This window comes from Procambarus clarkii, chromosome 32 (assembly GCF_040958095.1).
Source record: "Procambarus clarkii isolate CNS0578487 chromosome 32, FALCON_Pclarkii_2.0, whole genome shotgun sequence".
In the NCBI taxonomy this organism is placed as follows: Eukaryota; Metazoa; Arthropoda; class Malacostraca; order Decapoda; family Cambaridae; genus Procambarus; species Procambarus clarkii.
Window position 1 is genome coordinate 37,725,003 of NC_091181.1, and position 20,224 is coordinate 37,745,226.

The following is a 20,224-nucleotide window of genomic DNA, read 5'->3' on the forward strand; positions in this document are numbered from 1 at the left end:
TATTTCCCTTACCTGAAGTTCCTGTATCCTTAAGCTAAGTACAGGGCATTAGTGAGTGTGCCTACTCTGGTAGTAACGATTGGTGAGACCTGGGGATAGTATTTTGCCAGTGTTTGGGTACCCCTAAGTGTTGTGTTTTGTATTAGGGTCCCACGTGGTTTCACTACCCTAAGCTGCATCCAGCTTCAGTGCTTATCCAGTAGTACTTTACCCTAGCTTGTTATTAGTGTAAACCTTGTATCCTGCCTATGTGGACCAAGGCTTTTAACGTAAGATAGTGTGGTAAAGTTATTATTATTATTGTTATTGGTGTGAGTGTATGGGGGTTTGTTAAGGGGTTAATAAATAAGTACATGAATTACAGAGTATCTCTTCTTCCAAGGTGGGAGCGCAGTGATCAACCCTTAGACTAACATATTTGGTCTTGTAGCAAGTTATTACTACTGTGGATAGTTTATTTTGGGGGCCGGGCCTTTTAGCTCTCCCATATTTGATACTCCTGTCTTCTAACTACCTATACCCCTTAATAGTACCAGTACCCCATAGAAGCCCCACTCATATCATTTGTAACAAGTGGTTGGCCAGTCCGGGAGGAACATTATAAGTGTAAAAAATTAGATTCTTGAGTGCCAAAATTAAAATTTTTTATTTCCGCAGAACGGTTGTGTGCTAGCCTAGGGTCCAGCTCATCTAGCAAAGGACATTCTTGCACTGACTGGACATCCAGCTGGATCCCTTCACGATTAAGGTTAGTGTGGCCTTGTGTTAGGGGCCGTGCAAATTTTTGTTTTTTTCCAATTTTTATTTTTTAATTTTTTCTTTGGCTGGGAGCTAAAATTATTAGTGATGTCTTCTGAAATGCAGAACCTGGCAAGGGAGCCTTCAGTGGTAGAGATAAAGAAACTTAAAAAGTCTAATTTAGTATTGTTAGGCCAGGAATTTGGCCTAGAATTAAATGTCGCAGATAAAAAGTGGACTTTGGTGAATGAAATATTACAACATTGTATTGATGAACAACTATTGGCAAGTGATACACCTTTATGCCAGCCTAGCCAAGCAGAAAGTGCAACTCATAGGGAAAGTGAATTAGCTTTAGAGTTAGCAAAAATAAAATTAGAGGAGCAAAGACTCAAAACCGAGGAGGCTAAAATTAGAGCGAATGCCATTGGAACTCCACCTGCCGGGGATTCAAACCCCAGGCATTATGAGAAAAAGCATAATTTGCCTGAATTTTCCGAGTCTGACCCTGAAAGGTTTTTCAACCATTTTCAGAGAGTGGCCACGTCCATGAACTGGCCAAAGGAAGAGTGGGTGAAAATCCTACAGGGAAGACTTAGGGGTAAAGCACAAGATATTTTTATAAACATGCCTGACGACGAGTGTTTCGAATATGATAAAGTCAGGGAATGTATTTTGCGGGCATATGAAATTACTCCTGAAGCTCACCGCCAAGTTTATCGTAACCTTAGGCCTACTCACAACCAACCGCTCACTGAATTTGTGAATGATCAAATTCGATTATTTGATAGATGGATTCGCTCGGCGAAAGCCGAAACATACGAGGCTCTCAGGAACTTAATTTTAATGGAGCATTTTATAAATATGATGCCAGAGAATGTTTCACAGTATATTAGAGGAAGGATAGAGTTAAATTCTAAAATAGGGGATTTGGCCAAGTTGGCAGAAAACTACCAATTGGCGGGCAAAAGGCCCAATAAAAATAATTATACCCCACAGAGTAGCAAACCTTATACCCACAGCCAGTCCAGACCAGCTCATTCTAACCCTTTACCTAATGCACCTTCTGTTTCAGACATAACTAACCCTGTTAAAGTGTCTAGCCCAACGGCACCTAAAGGTGAACCGAAGGGTAATTCTGTTAGTAATGTCTCTTCTCCCCGACGTTTTTGTGGTCACTGTAATCGTCCAAACCACACTATTAGCCGTTGTTGGCAACTGCACCCTGAAAAAAGACCCAATGCTCTAGTTGTGACACAGGGCTTGAGGCTTTCAGAAGGGTTAGGGAGTAAGACCTCCAACCCACAGTGGTTGGACTTGCTTACCCCATTCTTATCGAAAGGGAGACTACTTTTGTCTGAGGGTTCTTCCTGGAAGGACGTGGTGATCTTCCGAGACACCGGTGCCATCCAGACTTTAATTTTAGAGAGTGCATTGCAAGGTGCCAATACTCTCGACACTGGAGAGGTGGTGCTGGTCGAGGGTGTCACTAGTGATACTCGGGCAGTACCCCTCCATAAGGTTACCCTGGAATCTGATTTCCACAAGGGTGTTTGTACAGTCGGAGTCACTTCATACCTACCTTTCCCTAATGTTGATGTAATAGTTGGTAATGATTTAGCAGGGGATAAGGTAGGGGACTCCAGACTGCCTATTATGTTGCCTACCCCTAAGGTTTGCCTGGAGCCACCCGCCGCAGAGGATAATGTTGTGTACCCTGCGTGCGCGGTGACCAGGTCTATGGGACTTAAATGTAAGGGCAGCCCTGTGCTTGCCAAGGTGGTAAATCCCGAGGTCACGAGGAGCTTTCCGAGTGGTGAAAACCAAGTGGACCTCGCGGACACATTCATGGCCCGACTCGATGACGTGGCCGAGGACATGGTGGAGAGCCTGCCACCGCCATCTACCGAGAGTAGTGGGGAGGTGGAGAACACTGTTGAGCCTCGGCCAATGGCATCTGACCAAGGCCTAGATGCCTCCTTGAGTGAGTTACAGAAAGCTGACCCCACTCTTGCAGATTGTCATGAAACAGCCGTCTCTATGGAGGAAATTGTAGAAGCAGCAACTGGGTACTACTACAATGATCGGATTTTGATGAGAAAATGGAGACCACAGAGTGCTCCCTTGTCAAATGAGTGGGAGGTAGTCCACCAGGTTATGTTGCCGACCTGCTATAGAGAAAGAGTTTTGGCAGCTGCTCATGATGATCCTATGGGGGGACATCAAGGTATTAATATTACGTATCACAAAATTTTAAAGTATTTTTTCTGGCCCAAGCTGAAAAGCGATGTGGCAAAATTTTGTAATGCGTGTATTGTTTGTCAACTGGTTGGGAAACCAAACCAGACTCCACCTAAAGCTCCTCTAAGGCCTATTGTCGTGCCAGAGGAACCATTTTCTCATGTGGTAATGGACTGTGTTGGACCATTACCTAGAACTAAGTCTGGTAATATTTACCTAATCACGATGATGTGTATCACTACTCGTTACCCAGAGGCTTTTGCTGTAAGGAGCATCCGAGCAAAAACTGTTGTTGCTCGTATGTTGCAATTTTTTTCCACTTTTGGACTGCCTCGGGTCGTGCAAACTGACAATGGTACTAATTTTAAGTCTGATGTTTTCGAGCAATTTTGTAAGGAACATGGAATAACTCATAAGGTTTCCAGCCCATACCATCCACAGAGTCAGGGGGTAATTGAACGTTTCCATCTAACTCTGAAGCAGATGTTGAAGACATCGTGCGAGAGTTCCCACACCTTCTGGGATGAGAATTTACCGTATGTTTTGTTTGCGGCTAGAGAGGGATTACAAAGTTCACTGGGCTGTTCTCCTTTTGAGTTAGTCTTTGGCCATAAAGTTCGTGGACCCTTGCAAATGTTACAGGAGAATCTGTTAGGGAACGTAACGTTATCCGAAGGTTCGGCTTTCTTTGCGCAACACCACCAGAGACTCAAGGACTGCAAGGCGGCTGCATTAAAGTATCTTGGCAAGGCCCAAGAAAAGATGAAAGAACGTAACCATGCTAAATCTAAGTTACGGGTATTTCAGCCTGGCGACCCTGTCCTGGTATTAAAGCCTCGACTAGGGAACACTATGTCCCACAAGTACGAAGGCCCCTACATTGTGACAGAAAAGACTGGGGACCTCACGTACAAAGTGAGGCACTCTGACAAACGTAACCAGGTAATGCTCATACATGTAAATCGACTGAAGAAGTTCCAGGGCCCCAGGCCCATTGCACTAACCAATGTTTCCATTTCCAGTGAGAGAGGGGATGATTGTTCTGGGGACCCAACTAATCTCATTTTCAATAATTCTAGTTCTGTGAATGCTGTGGAGGAACTGTCCCATTTGCAGATGGCCCAACGTGAAGAGGTGCAGTCGTTGGTTGATGAATTCTCCAGTCTGTTCGGGGAGGTCCCGACCCAGACTGATGCCATTTGCCATGATGTCGAGTTGACGGACTACACTCCCATTCGCCTTCAACCCTATCGGATGAGTCCAGAAAAGAAGGCCATCATACGGAAGGAGGTCGACTTCTTGCTCCAGCACGGCCTCATCCGGCCGAGCCAGGGCTCTTGGTGCTCGCCCTGCCTTTTGGTCCCCAAACCAGACGGCTCATGGCGATTATGCACCGACTATCGGCAGCTCAACAAGGTGACCATTGTGGATGCCTATCCGCTGCCCCTCCTCGAGGACTGCATTGACGAGTTGGGAAATGCCAAGTACGTTTCGAAATTCGACCTCTCGAGGGGGTATTATCAAATCCCACTCACTGAACGTGCTAAACAGCTCACCGCGTTCGTGACACCCGAGGGTGTTTTTGAGTATCAAGTGTTACCGTTCGGCTTGCGTAATGCTCCGGCCACGTTCCAGAGACTCATGAACTCTCTACTCGCTAAGGTGCCAAATTGTCGGGCGTATTTAGATGATATCGTGCTGTTTGACAGTAATTGGGCTGACCACATAGCTAGGTTACGCCAGTTTTTTGCCATCTTGAAAAGGGCAAATCTTACCTTAAATGCTAAAAAGTGTCATTTTGGCCAAGGCACAGTGACGTACCTCGGTTATGAAGTGGGCCAAGGAAAAGTGTTACCTCGGCAAGATAAAATCAGTGCCATTCTGGAGTATCCAGTACTAAAGTCTAAAAAGGACGTTCAAAGATTTATCGATATGTGTGCGTACTATCGACGTTTTTGTCAGAACTTTTCCAGTGTTGCCACTCCTCTCACAGACTTGTTGCGGAAAGCCGTTAAATTTAAGTGGTCATCAGACTGTGCAGAGGCATTTAAAAATTTGAAATTGATCTTAGCTTCCGCCCCAGTGCTTGCTAGTCCAAGGTTCGACCGACCGTTTAAAATTCATGTTGACGCGTCTGACTCGGGTGCTGGTGCAGTGTTGTTGCAAACTGGGGATGATCAGGTGGAACACCCAGTATATTATTACTCTGTGAAATTCGACAAGGCGCAACGCAATTATTCAGTGGTAGAAAAAGAGGCGTTGGCGCTAGTGTTAACATGTAAAAAGTTCGAAGTTTACCTCACAGGTAATATAGTGGAAGTGTACACGGACCATAACCCACTAGTCTTCCTGACTCAGATGAAGGGTAAGAATAAACGCATCCTCAGGTGGGCATTGTACCTACAGGACTTCAATCTTTCCATTACCCACCTACCGGGCAGACTCAACGTGATAGCCGACGCTCTGTCCCGGTTGCCTGAATAACAGTCATCTGAGCCACAGAAAGCCATTTACCAACTGTCATGCTTTAGTTATTTTTTTTTAGGTTCTCCTGTGACATTAAATATTCCGTGTCCAATTTATTTACTTCCCTGTTCTTTTATTTTTGTTGTGTATGTTTTTTTTTTTCTTTCAGAGAACTCCTTTGTATTTTTTTTGCAGAGAAATTGCTTTTGATTGATTTTTTGTTTTTGTCATGTTTTTCTTTTTGTTCTCTGTATACTCTTACAAAAAAAAATATGACTACTATTCTAGTAGTCACATTTTTTTTTTTTTCTCTGAAAGGGGGAGGAGTGTTACGACCCTGGGTTCTCCAGTGGAAACCAGAGGTCAAAATTGAGCTATTAAACTTCCTAAGTAGTACAGTTGGCGCATTTCGAATGGAAATTGTTTGTATCTTCCCTGCCAGACGTAAGACTATTATTGTTTCTCAAAGAGCATTTAAAGACTGAGCTGGGGGTTGATTATTAAATAATAACATAGGCACCAACTTTGCTTACTAATACTTTCTAATCACTCATAAAGTAACAATACGTTGCATAGGGGAAGATCTTTAATGTGCTTAGCTGCACGATCAATTAGGCTCCTTCCGGCACCACGACATGAGGGAGGCCAGGTGGTCGCGAGGAGCTCGCTCTTCTCTTGGCTGGTGGCGTGAGGTTAAGACCTACTCTGTGGCTGTATCCCTACTCTCCTTCCTTCTCCTCTTACTTATTTCCCTTACCTGAAGTTCCTGTATCCTTAAGCTAAGTACAGGGCATTAGTGAGTGTGCCTACTCTGGTAGTAACGATTGGTGAGACCTGGGGATAGTATTTTGCCAGTGTTTGGGTACCCCTAAGTGTTGTGTTTTGTATTAGGGTCCCACGTGGTTTCACTACCCTAAGCTGCATCCAGCTTCAGTGCTTATCCAGTAGTACTTTACCCTAGCTTGTTATTAGTGTAAACCTTGTATCCTGCCTATGTGGACCAAGGCTTTTAACGTAAGATAGTGTGGTAAAGTTATTATTATTATTGTTATTGGTGTGAGTGTATGGGGGTTTGTTAAGGGGTTAATAAATAAGTACATGAATTACAGAGTATCTCTTCTTCCAAGGTGGGAGCGCAGTGATCAACCCTTAGACTAACATATTTGGTCTTGTAGCAAGTTATTACTACTGTGGATAGTTTATTTTGGGGGCCGGGCCTTTTAGCTCTCCCATATTTGATACTCCTGTCTTCTAACTACCTATACCCCTTAATAGTACCAGTACCCCATAGAAGCCCCACTCATATCATTTGTAACACAGTGTCACATCATCTTCCTAAATAATACACACTACAGATGTTGGCATCATTCTGAAATGTCAAGGTAACACCTAGATAAAAGATAATGTAAACTCTGGATTGAAGCCATTAATATATTACAGATTACACATCACAAGTCACTACATTCAGGTTTAGCAGTATTATCACAAAATGCTCCTCTCTAAATTAACTAACAGAGAGCATGATGTTAAACATGTTTTACAAAATGGCCTTAATCAACAAACATGATAAGCCACATGTTACAAAGATAAATTATCTGCAGAGTGCTCTTATATAAATTATTATTACCTCTAGCACATTGCTAATGTTATTAATCATCTCTTATCAGCATTACTTCCCTATGCTATATCACGACAAAATTCAGAATGCAATGCTTGACAGTACTGAAGCACAATACTGTACCTGTAAGAGCAATACAACATCCAAGTTTTGTATTATTTTCTTCAATGCAAGTACATTGCTGTACTAATACTGACTTAAACCATGAGATCTTACTCTGCAATACGTAGGCCTCTATAATTACTGAGTCCTGCCAGAGGGAAGCCCTTTCTCGAGTCAACGCTAAGCTTGATTCTTCTCTGATTATCCGACTTTGCTGGTAACTCTGCAGTAAAATAGGTAAACACAATTAACACTACAATCATTATCAATCAATAAATCCCTTTAAGCAATACCTGCAAAAAAAAAAAATGCAGGTATGAATATAGATCATAGATTAAATTATCTTGATGCAGTATTCCAATTCATCTAAGTTTTACTTTGATATTAAGTCAGGCAAACTTACCAATAAGTTGTATACTGTGAGGTATCTTTGTGAACGATGTAGACTTGTTCAAAGGCTGCATCTGCCTCTTGTAACACAATCCACTAAAAAATACAGTAATTATTTTCATACAGGTACTGTATAATAAATTTGCTTTTATGCTTTATATTAAACTGCACTTCTGTAATTATGGCATATGCAACAGTATCTAACACACAAGACATGATTGCTGCTAATAATTAAATTACTCTAGTTAATATATTTATTTATTGTTATAAAGAACAAAGAATAAAATTAGCCAATCCATATTAAGGAGAGATAACTTGCCTAATAAGACCTAAAGCACTGTTTTCTTTAATAAAGCTAGCATGAATGACACTGTAAAGCACATGATCAAACATTTAATAATTATCATTACCCCTCTTCCAACTTTTATGAGGCAGGGAATCATCTGCACAAAGAAAAAAAGCATAAGCCTTGTGACAGAAATTCTTCAGAATTTCTCTGGGGTGGGTTTTGGTGGAATACCACCAAGCTTGCCTAGTTTGCTCTCCAAAGTGTTGAAGACATGGAACTTCTACTCGAGACGGAGTCAGCTTCTGCATGGTGCCGTTCTGCACAGTGGCACAGTTTTTCTTAAATACATCACTATGTATTTATATGACCATGCGAGGATGATGCATGGTCATCCATGGTACTTTTGAAACCATCTGTGTGGTGTAATTCTGTTTTCAGTCACAGGTGTGTTCTGTGTCATATTTAGATCATGGTCCTGCAAGCCTCAGTCCTGTCAACAGCTTATAATGCTGGCACAATGAAAAATAACATGATGAATCTATTAATAAATACCGAGGCCATATAATTGGCTGCTGTTTTTAATACTGAAGCGTTGCTGCTGTCCGTCACAATTTTTGGGTGGTGAGGCATTAAGCCATTTCTGCCCTCATTCTTTGATGTGGATTTGCAGTAGTTCCTGGTCAGCCAATCTGAATCTGACCCTCATGCTCTCTTCAACCAGACATGTACGTTACAACAATGGTTGTTTTGCAGGTCACAGGGGCTTGATTGGAAGGACAATGTTTATCTGGAGAATGGTTCTGGATACACTCCATTGCTTCATCAACCAGCTGTCCTGTCTTAGGATAGTGTCTTGCCATCTTCATGCCCATCTTGACTTTTCCTAGATTCAGTGTGTAGTCATACTTTAAGTATCTGAATTTTCAGGCATTGTACCTAGTGCTGTTGACTACTGTTTGCTAGAATGGCAAGCTTCATGCTCTGCTGTATTGTCCTTAGTTTCTAAATTTTGACCATGTTATACCTATTATTTATTATCCTTCCAAGCATAGAATGAGACGTCTTTTTTTTCAGGAAGAGCCCTACACTTGTGCAAGTGTAGTTTGTGAGACCATCTATACATCATGTCCTATAGTCTGTGGCTGCTCTGCCGGGCATTTGAGCAACCTTCTGTCACACTCTTCCTTAAACCAGTGGATTTATTTCCAGCAACATGACCTGTATAAGCTTGCCATACTCAAGGCTCCTCAGACTCAGTAGTGATAGTGCTGCTTCCATCTTGTGGTTGTCCGGATAGCGAATACTGTATTTAGCATACTGTACTGTACATTACAGTTTTAACTGTTACTCTGTGTGTTTACAGTTAAATCTTGGAAAGTGTGTTGAGTTTACAATCTGTTCTATGATGTGGCAAGACCATTTGCAAAGCTGCTTGTCACTGTGGAGCATAAGCATACAAAATTGACGAGAATGTGGTATCCTGGGTAGCCCCAGGACCTGACTCACGAAGCAATCAAGGGACCCTCGGAAGAATTTCATAAACTCAGACACTATTTCTTAACTAAAAGTATTTACTACTTAAATTAATTTTGCTATCAAAATATACACAAAATAATATGCTATCATGAACACTAATAAAACCAAAAAATTATGTCCATAAAATTAATAAAGAAAAAAATAAATTATGACTTTATAATATTTATATAAATTATTCATAACTCTAAATAAGCTTAGTATATGACACAACCTTTAAATATTCAAGTTTTCCTTACCAGTATAATTTAGATCTCTCAACAAGAGCATATGACTCCCCATCACCAATAAATACTGAGCATGAGGTACATATGAAGCATTCTGGATGAAATTTGTGATCGCCTGCAACCATGACTGGACCAGTGATGATCTGAAGGAGTACAAAACAATGAAATAAGACTTGAGAGAGAGAGATCTGTAAAGGAAACAAAACAAGGAGACCAGGAGCACATGATGCATTTTAAATAATACTGTAAATAATTTGGTAAGGTTGAATAGTATACATCCCTTGTGATTAATGTCACAAGTAGTTTACTAAGTAATTATCCATGTGTAGTTACAGGATAAGAACAACACTCGTAGGATTCCATACTTTCAGTAATCTTTGATAATATGATGATTTGAAACTAGTGATAGTTTTGGCATTCACTGCCTTCTCATTTAAAGTTTTCCAACTTTCTATAACTCTCTACATCCAGGTTTGCACTTCATTAAGTATTCCTGGGAGATGTACACCGACATCCTCAACATGTATTAATAAGACTCAATATGATCTATGCATTTGTGAGTTTGTATATATTAATATGCACACAGAAATCACAATACAGTAGCATGATATATCAAATGAACAAATCCACAAGGCCCTTGTGGATTTGTTCATTTGATATACAGTATCAGGCTATTGTGCTTTCTGTGTGTACTGAAGTAAGGGCATAGCAGTAGAATATCTGGTTAACAGAGCACGGGTGCACGGGGAAATTGTGTGAAACCCCGATTGTGCTTCGGAGAAGCTTCGGGAACCTAGTTAGGGCAGTAGCACTCTAGATTGCAATTCTTTTGACCATGTCGTGGCACAGTTGACTAAGATGCATCTAGAAACATCCAGTGAGTAGGTTCGAACCCTCATCACAGCCCTTGAGGATTTGTTTATATTAACATGATACCTCAATAATTCAAATAAGAGCTGATAAGCTTTATGCATTAATACCATTGAAAAAACAAAGCCAAAGTCAACTATGCTATAACAGGAAAACATTTTATGACTTGATCAGGACCTGAAACAGATAGCAGGAGAAAAAATCTAAAGGACAAACTTAAATTTTCAGACAATATTTTCAGATAATATCCACTCAGTATCTGAATCAAGTAAACTAATCTATGAAGACAGGTTATAGGAGCCCAATCTAACAACTAAAGGAAAGAAGAGGTATATGGGATATGACTATTGCATACAAGATACTGAAGAGACATGACAAGGTGGAGAACAACAGCCTTTTTAAATAGAGAAAATATAATGAGGATATAGGCAGAAGCTGAAAATGTAGTAAGAGTCAAAACAAATATATGAAAATACTCGTACCCTGTACAGGTGGTAAACAAACGGAATGCAATGCAAGAAGTCATGGAAGCAACCTCCATCCACAACTTCAAGAACAGACACAACACAGAACTTAAACATCAAGAGAATAGAAAAATGCACTAAATACACAGGGGGTAGAAGGCTGGGCATACACAAAATAGTGTCCTGAAATGTAGGCTCGTTCTTGATTTTTTCTCTCCTTATTATTTTCTGTAAATTAAAGACTTCTTTGCCATCCTAATTAATATATAAATGCTGTACCTGTATATATAAAATAATAAGTAAATACAGTGGTACCTCGCATAACGAATTTAATCCGTTCCATGTTCGTCATGTGAAACGGACGTCATACAAAACGAGTGTCCCCCCATGTAACCAGTGTGATGCACTGTGTTTATTGTGAAATTCCCCCAGAGTGCATGACATCAAATGTTCCCCAAAATATAATTTTTCTTTGCATAATGATAAATTACCGTCCCTGAACATGTCTATGTAAAAATAATTACCAAATTCCACTTACTTTGACTGTGAGGGCATGGACAAGGTGCGCTGTGACGTCATCAGGGGCTGGTGGCCCGTGTGTGAAGCTCCCAGACATGGTCGCGCAGGCCATTCAAGCACCGCGTGTTGCCACAAATATATTTTCAAATATTTTTTCTATGCATTTCCAATGCGGTTTTATTTGTTTCTTTTATCGTATATGATGCATATTTGTGACCTTTACAATATGTATACAGTAGAATGTTCATAATTTTCCATGGAACTGTGATACATGTGTCAGTAATGTGTCTACAATAAATGTTTATTGTCACAATATTACGTGGTAAAAATTCACTAAAATTACAATATGTATAGTTTCACATACTATTTACACAGTAACACACTGTATTACACACTCAGTACTTTGGAGGTGCGTAATACGTAATAGTCAACGAAGTAGTCCATGGTACACACCGTGACTTTGCTCTCCTTGCACCAGCTACAGATAGATTTTCGATCCTGTTTCATCGTTCTGCGTGCTTGCAAATAACACACTCGTGTGCACCCTTGGCTTTAGTACTTGTAGGTGGTATGTAGCCAAGCTTGTAAAGCATAAGGTAGTATTGAAACGATTATAGGAAAAACTCAATTTGTAAGGTAGTCTTGAAAAGATCGCTTTGTAAGGTCCCACACAGGAAGAGATTCAGCTAGCCTCAAAGAGTGTCCATCAGTCACGAAGAGATTCAGGTATTCTTGAAAATATCAATGAACAACACCACCATGGAAGCCGCTAACACTTCATCTATGCTACTTGTATCAGATGCATCATCACTGAACGCAGAAAACGATTCATATATGTATCATCTATATAAATTCGAGATGGCAAGGGTGGGGCTCAGAGCTACACCTGGATACGCTCGCTGTATCATCCTCATAGGTGCTGTATCACTGGCATCCGACTGTTGTGTTAAGCCCTTATTGCGCCTAGCTTCACCAATGTTATGACCCTTATGTTCTTCAAACAATAGGGTCTGAATTGCACCGACTGAGCGCAGTCTTTCAACACCGTGTGGGACAGGTGTTTGAGAGCCAGAGGCACGTGTGCTACAAATGGTTGTTCACGCAGTACTAACCCAGCCAGCAGCCCTAGTCTTTCATATTCGTTATAGCAAAAGGTTCGTTCAGTGTTTGTTGGGTAGGCTGCTCCATTATGACAATCTTTCTTTGTTTCAAATGTGTTCCATTTGTTTTGTATTTGTCACTTACGTCTCAATAATGGAGCAGCCTACCCGACAAACACTAAACGAACCTTTATGGCATTTGTCCATTTTTCAAATTGTTTCAACAGTTCTTTTATTTTTCGTTTTTTTTTTATTTAAGAAACATGGAGCAGCCGACCTGTAGACCACCGAACGAACCTTTTTGACATTTGTACTGATTTTCAAAATTCTTCATTTTTTTTATTATTTATGTTTTTTGTATGTAAGAAACATGGAGCAGCCTACCTGCCGAACACCGAACGAACCTTTTTGACATTTGTTGTATATCAGACATTTTATTTCTTTTTTCCTACAAAAACGTCAATGCTTTGCAACATCTCAGCAGTCACCCTTTTATATCCCAGCATCATTAGCATCTTTAAACAAGAACAACATAATTTATGTGCATCCTCGGAGGCGTCTAAGAATGTGCAAGAAGCAGCGCGCCCCCACCACGTTACTCAAACCAGCGTTTGTCATGCGGGACGATTTGACGCCGATCGGGCCGTTCGTTACCCAAAATGTTCGTCTTTTGGGGCGATCGTTATGCGAGGTACCACTGTACTTGACTATCATAAAAGCTATGAACGATGAATCACATTCACATACCTGACCACAATCTTGACAGGCTTCCCCATACTTCTTCCAATAATCATTTTTACAAAAAAGTAAACCATCCTTCTCAAAGTACCAGCTGCTGAGAGTTACATCACAAGCACTACATCTGAAATAACAAATGCAAGAATAAGTATTCGAAAGAAAGAAATATTATGAAAGGCTCTCTTGGGAGCAATATTCTATTGGACCCATTGGACAAGATCATGAAAATCCAAGGAAGGTTAACATTTTTGTGTCGACACAACAGGGAACCTTTCATATGTTCCTGCTGGGTCATAATACAACCCGTCCTCACAGTAGGCTGTTTAAAGCAGTGACCATCCTTCCCAGATGCATTCATCAATTTTAACATACTGTGTATTAAAAATTGGTTTGTATTCATATATAAATTAATATTAATACATAAAAATGCTATGTACTTAGGCATAGGTTAGGTTAGGTGTTTAGGTTCTGTTGGTGATTATTTGTATTTGAAGTACGTGGGTGAAGCATTTATAAAATTGTGGTTCGAATAGAAGACGTGTGCAAAGCACTTGTTCCGGAAGTGTTCGGACGTCATCAGTTGTGAGCCATGTAAACCGCTTTTTCATTCATAAACATGGGGTTTGGCAGCTGGATTAATGAGCTTGGATCTTTGTATGCGAGGACGGGCTGCGTGATAGTATTATGGGAAACACTGGAGAAGATTCACCCCCATCTGATACAAGTTCCAGAAGGCTCATTCATTTCAACTCGCAGCTCAACTACTCATCATAGGGCCCACAAGTAGTGCTCTCACCAATAGCCAGTTAGCCTGCCAGGTTGCTACCCCTGACTACCAACAGGTGGCAATACAAAAACTACAACAGGGTTCACTGGCACAAGCTTCCCCCTCATAGTTCCTGATACAAAGAAAACTGCATATTTGGAAAGCAGAGATGCAAAAGAAAAGAACAAGAGCAACTGAGTAAAATCTTCATAAAAAAGCACTTCATTAAATTCAAAGCCTTTTCTGGCAGGGCCTGTAGCTACTGCCTGCATAGCTCTACGCATATCACATCAGACCATTGAGTCAAACAGCCTACAGGAGATCAGAAGTCAAAGCCTGGTCCACTCAAAGAGGCACAAAGAGTAGGGAATACTAGATCCCTCAAAACTCCTCAAAACTGAGAGAATAAGACACCAGAAAGATAGACTTAAAGAAGTTAGACAACTGCAAGGAAAATATGAACAACTCTGACAACTACAAATACAGTACTGTAGTTAGGGTGTCCCCCTAACCCCCACTAGTTACACACCCCTACCACCACAAGGCAATCCAGGGAGCTAATGATCGAGCCAACTAGGGTCAACCCATCTGTCATGTAGAGCGAACTTGTTTGCTCGTGCTCTTGTTTTACCTCCTGCCCTTTGGATTTGGGTTTTTCCAGAAATCAAGCATTAAATATAATGCAATGCCTCTTTTGTTTTACCCTTCTGGTGGCATATTTTCTGTTTTGGGTGGTAAAGTATCCCCTGCACCTTGTGCCTCTTTGCATAGACCAAACTTTGGTCTCTGGTAGGCTTTTATGACTTGCAAGGGCCTGGTGTGACATGTAGCGCTATCCAGAAGGTACCTACGGGGAAAGCACCAAGACACACGCCAAAAACAGGCACTTCATGTTCAACGCTGGATTTTTCTGGGCTATTCTATTTACTTGCTATTTAAGACAAAAATAAAAAGCTGAAGGCAAAGGAGAAGCAAAGAGGCAGGAAGCATCCAGAGACCAAAGCACCAAGATCAGTGATGGGAATAATGGCTGTGCAGGTTTATAGCATATACTCTACCTAATTCTCAATTTCAAGGATTTTTTAATGTTCAATTTCTGTGCTAATGGAGACTACTAATTAGCTATCCTTTGTCAAATCTCTACTGATTAAAATTACTTGTCAATTTATTATAATTATTGCTGGACCTTCTTGTGATCCCAGAGCATAAACCCTGGGTTCAGCCAAAGTGTGTACCTAGTTCCCAAAACACTTTTCCATCACTGACCAAGACCCCTGCTTGAAGACAAGATGATCAGCAAGAGACAAACCAACCAAGCACAAAACACTGGCCTGCAGTGGAAAAGATAATGGTCCATGAACTACAGTTTGACTTTCAAGAGCCAAGAGCTCAGATGTCAGGGTTGGACATTGCCGAGAAGGATACCTTGTATGTGAGACACATCTACAGTTCTTCTGCTCGAGGGTACACCTTTAGCTGGCTTGATTACAATACTCTGCAAAACACCTGGAAGATACAGGCATTAATACCGTACATGGAATTGTACAAATGAATTGTACTTAATTGGAAGACATAAAAAGAGAAGACACTGTTGTAAAGGAACACCTAAGGGTAAGAGTGCAATGTATACAAGAGCATATGAACCAGAATAGAGCCGAGATACATGTCTACTTCTTAGTAGAAAAAACTGGAGCTATACAAAGATTTTCAAAACTAGAGATAAAAGAAATGTTTCTGGTGGGTAAAGAACCTAATTACATTGCTCGTTCAAGTGCACCCCTTAAAATATGCTACAATGAGATGTTGTAGTACTGGAATTAGAGAACCCAGACACCTGGCTGCCAGAAGACTGCACGTTGAAAAGGACTAGGGACATACAGGGCACAATTCTGCAAGGCCAAGAACTCCCATGCCAATACAACACTAAAATTGGGAAATCTGACTAATAATTCGAGAACCTGAGACCAACAGACCAGCTTCCAGTTTGTCAGGGAAAATAAGGCACAAGATGCCTGATCTCCATCTACCCAGAGCTGGGTACTGTGCCATCCTATCTGTTGTGATGTTGGTACTAGGACCTGGTCGCAGTTGGCATAATAGGCCAACTGGTCATTAGCGAATGCACTACTTTGCGGTCCATGTGATGGGAGGGGCTTTGAGTATTTGTGAATTAACCTTACAGAGGTCATTTTGGACTAGAATGAATGAATGAATGAATGAATGAATGAATGAATGTTCTCCAGTGCTTTTCTAGTATCATCATGACCTAGTAGTAACATATACAACCCTTACAACCTACTGTAATGTTGTACCACTCACACTCTTCTCTGATAACTCTTGCCTCAGAGTACTATCCACCATATATTCATGCAAGATCATGGTTTACAGTTACTGTACATCAAACACAGACCCAAAACAAAACTTGGAGCAATGTCCTGAACATATCCTCATATTCTGGAGCACACCATTAAATATAAACAAATTAATCATATGGATTACAGTATAATTAATATACGGTACCTATATACAGTATTCATCAATATAAAAAATAAGAGAAAACTGAACAAATAACAATAGTCTGTCAAATTTATATTACTGTACTCGGTGATCTTTAAATTTCAATAGGCTACATTTTTTCCATTACAAAGTCACAGAAATCCTACCTAAAACAATCAGTATGCCAATCTTGCCCGAGTGCTGAGAAGAACTCGTCTTCGTCGATGACGTTCATGCATCCAGCACATACTGTTGTCTCCTCGTTACTCTCATCTAAAACAAAATTAGTTATAAACTTTATTTTGTAACTCTTAGAGACCAATAAGACGTGGGACAACAACTTAAGTAAATATTCTTGCTCAAGTTATAACAGCAAGCAAGACTCAAGGTATAAAAAAAGTTTACATTACATTTGTAGTGTACATACTGAAGACCTCTAAGTAGTGGTTAAGGTTTTAAATGAGACATGACTCACACCTATATAGACTGCAGCATGAGAAAATATGAATCCATCTGATAAAACAAAAATTGATTGGTTTGAGATTGTAGACACAGATAAGTGGTTATGAAAAGAGTGGGCCCTGAGGGTAGAGGTCGTGGGGCCCCGAGGGCAGAGGTCGTGGGGCCCCGAGGGCAGAGGTCGTGGGGCCCCGAGGGCAGAGGTCGTGGGGCCCCGAGGGCAGAGGTCGTGGGGCCCCGAGGGCAGAGGTCGTGGGGCCCCGAGGACAGAGGTCGTGGGTCCCCGAGGACAGAGGTCGTGGGGCCCCGAAGACAGAGGTCGTGGGGCCCCGAGGACAGAGGTCGTGGGGCCCCGAGGACAGAGGTCGTGGGGCCCCGAGGACAGAGGTCGTGGGGCCCCGAGGACAGAGGTCGTGGGGCCCCGAGGACAGAGGTCGTGGGGCCCCGAGGACAGAGGTCGTGGGGCCCCGAGGACAGAGGTCGTGGGGCCCCGAGGACAGAGGTCGTGGGGCCCCAAGGGCAAAGGTTATGGTAGGAGGAAAGGGGGCAGAGATAAAGTTGAAAACTCTGGAGTCACAAGGTAATAACATGACCACATGAGTAAGAAGGGATGAGACGCGTGCGTCAGCCCCACACGACACCAGCTTGGAGGTTAGAGGCATCAAGTGAGAGGGTTATGGGGGCGGAGGTGAAGGCTCAAGACTCCATTGGCCATCCTTAATCCCAGAACCAATAAATTGAACTGATTTAGTCTGTTACACGCACAGCTGGAAGGTAAGGTATTAAGACATGCTATTATCACACATGAAGTGCATGTAACGACAAATGAAAGAGAAAACAATATATTAGTTTACCATGTGAAGTGGCTTCTTCTTCTTCCATGTTTTTGCAATGGTTGTGACACTGAAGAAGCTACATCCTGCTGCTTCATACCTACGCCATTATATCATTTATATCGTTTTCACAATAATGCATTTACAATTTGAAATATAGAAATTAATATATTTAATGATAAAAGTTACATTTATTAATAATAACGAAGCTGCCACAAAATGAATTCTCGCATTGAATTCAGAAATGAACGATAAATAGTCATTGTTTTGAAAATCAAAGTAAATTATTTTTCAGCATTATTTTTACAGTTTTGTAGACCAGAGAAGAGAAGAGGGAAGAGTAGAGTAGTGTGTTAAGGAGAGGAAAATGTCTTGGAAAGTGGGAGAGTATCACCGCCCTGACACAGCCTCCGACTGTAAACACTGAGTGTGACACTGCATCACCACCAGGACTGACTCGGTGCCACCCGTGCAGGCATCACCACCAGGACTGACTCGGTGCCACCCGTGCAGGCATCACCACCAGGACTGACTCGGTGCCACCCGTGCAGGCATCACCAGCAGGACTGACTCGGTGCCACCCGTGCAGGCATAACCAGCAGGACTGACTCGGTGCCACCCGTGCAGGCATCACCACCAGGACTGACTCGGTGCCACCCGTGCAGGCATCACCACCAGGACTGACTCGGTGCCACCCGTGCAGGCATCACCACCAGGACTGACTCGGTGCCACCCGTGCAGGCATCACCAGCAGGACTGACTCGGTGCCACCCGTGCAGGCATCACCAGCAGGACTGACTCGGTGCCACCCGTGCAGGCATCACCAGCAGGACTGACTCGGTGCCACCCGTGCAGGCATCACCAGCAGGACTGACTCGGTGCCACCCGTGCAGGCATCACCAGCAGGACTGACTCGGTGCCACCCGTGCAGGCATCACCAGCAGGACTGACTCGGTGCCACCCGTGCAGGCATAACCAGCAGGACTGACTCGGTGCCACCCGTGCAGGCATCACCGGCAGGACTGACTCGGTGCCACCCGTGCAGGCATCACCGGCAGGACTGACTCGGTGCCACCCGTGCAGGCATCACCGGCAGGACTGACTCGGTGCCACCCGTGCAGGCATCACCGGCAGGACTGACTCGGTGCCACCCGTGCAGGCATCACCGGCAGGACTGACTCGGTGCCACCCGTGCAGGCATCACCGGCAGGACTGACTCGGTGCCACCCGTGCAGGCATCACCGGCAGGACTGACTCGGTGCCACCCGTGCAGGCATCACCGGCAGGACTGACTCGGTGCCACCCGTGCAGGCATCACCGGCAGGACTGACTCGGTGCCACCCGTGCAGGCATCACCGGCAGGACTGACTCGGTGCCACCCGTGCAGGCATCACCGGCAGGACTGACTCGGTGCCACCCGTGCAGGCATCACCAGCAGGACTGACTCGGTGCCACCCGTGCAGGCATCACCGGCAGGACTGACTCGGTGCCACCCGTGCAGGCATCACCAGCAGGACTGACTCGGTGCCACCCGTGCAAGCATCACCGGTAAGATTGACTCGGTGCCACCCGTGTAGGCATCACCAGCAGGACTGACTCGGTGCCACCCGTGCAGGCATCACCAGCAGGACTGACTCGGTGCCACCCGTGCAGGCATCACCAGCAGGACTGACTCGGTGCCACCCGTGCAGGCATCACCAGCAGGATTGACACTGCCGCCCATACAGGCATCACCAACTAACCCGTCCTCACACTAGGCTGTTTAAGGCAGCAGCCATCGTCCCCAGACCAGCCTGTCCTCCAAACGAAGATCTAAACGTGATTCCATGCACCCGCCAAACCCCCTGTTTATGAATGAAAAACAGTTTACACACGTCCGCAACCCGTCCTCGACTCAAGTCCATTACATCCAGCGGTCGCCCCCACAGACGCATTCATAAATTTTAACATGCTGTTCATTCAGAACAAGAATTTTCTCAAATATAAATTAATATTATAATATATTAGCATATTGTGCATATATAGGCATAGGTTAGGTGTTTAGGTTCGGTTGGCGATTATTTGTATTTGTAGTACGTGGGTGAAGCATTTATAGCGAAGTGGTTCGAACAAAACTCGTCAGTGAAGCACTTGTTCCGGAAGTGTTCGAACGAAATCAGTTGTGAGTCGTGTGTAAACCGTTTTTCATTCATAAACAGGGGGTTTGCCGGATGCATGGAATCACTTTTGAATCTTTGTTTGGAGGACGGGCTGCGACTTGCCAGCCCGTCCTCCAAACAAAGTTCCAAAAGTGATTCCATGCACCCGCCAAACCCCCTGTTTATGAATGAAAAGCGGTTTACACACGACTCACAACTGCTGACGTTCGAACATAT

At 42.9% G+C, this 20,224-nt stretch overlaps 1 protein-coding gene across 3 annotated transcripts in view; it reads right to left on the reverse strand.

The window, feature by feature from the left end:
* The window catches only part of LOC123759456 (LIM domain kinase 1), a 59,209-nt gene extending 41,183 nt beyond the window's left edge, over positions 1-18,026 (reverse strand). For 2 of the 3 annotated variants that reach the window (XR_006773043.2, XM_045744546.2), the window contains exons 1-6: positions 17,871-18,026; positions 16,725-16,830; positions 13,305-13,419; positions 9,617-9,747; positions 7,569-7,651; positions 7,280-7,388 (exon numbers count right to left, since the gene is read on the reverse strand). Coding sequence is in view for 2 of the 3 variants with exons in the window: in XM_045744546.2 (XP_045600502.1) it covers positions 7,280-7,388; positions 7,569-7,651; positions 9,617-9,747; positions 13,305-13,419; positions 16,725-16,830; positions 17,871-17,898 (572 nt within the window). In the remaining variant the exon portion in view is untranslated. The remainder of the gene's footprint in view (positions 1-7,279; positions 7,389-7,568; positions 7,652-9,616; positions 9,748-13,304; positions 13,420-16,724; positions 16,831-17,870) is intronic. The other variant, XM_045744548.2, reaches the window with a different exon arrangement.
* Between the last annotated feature and the right edge of the window lie 2,198 nt (positions 18,027-20,224).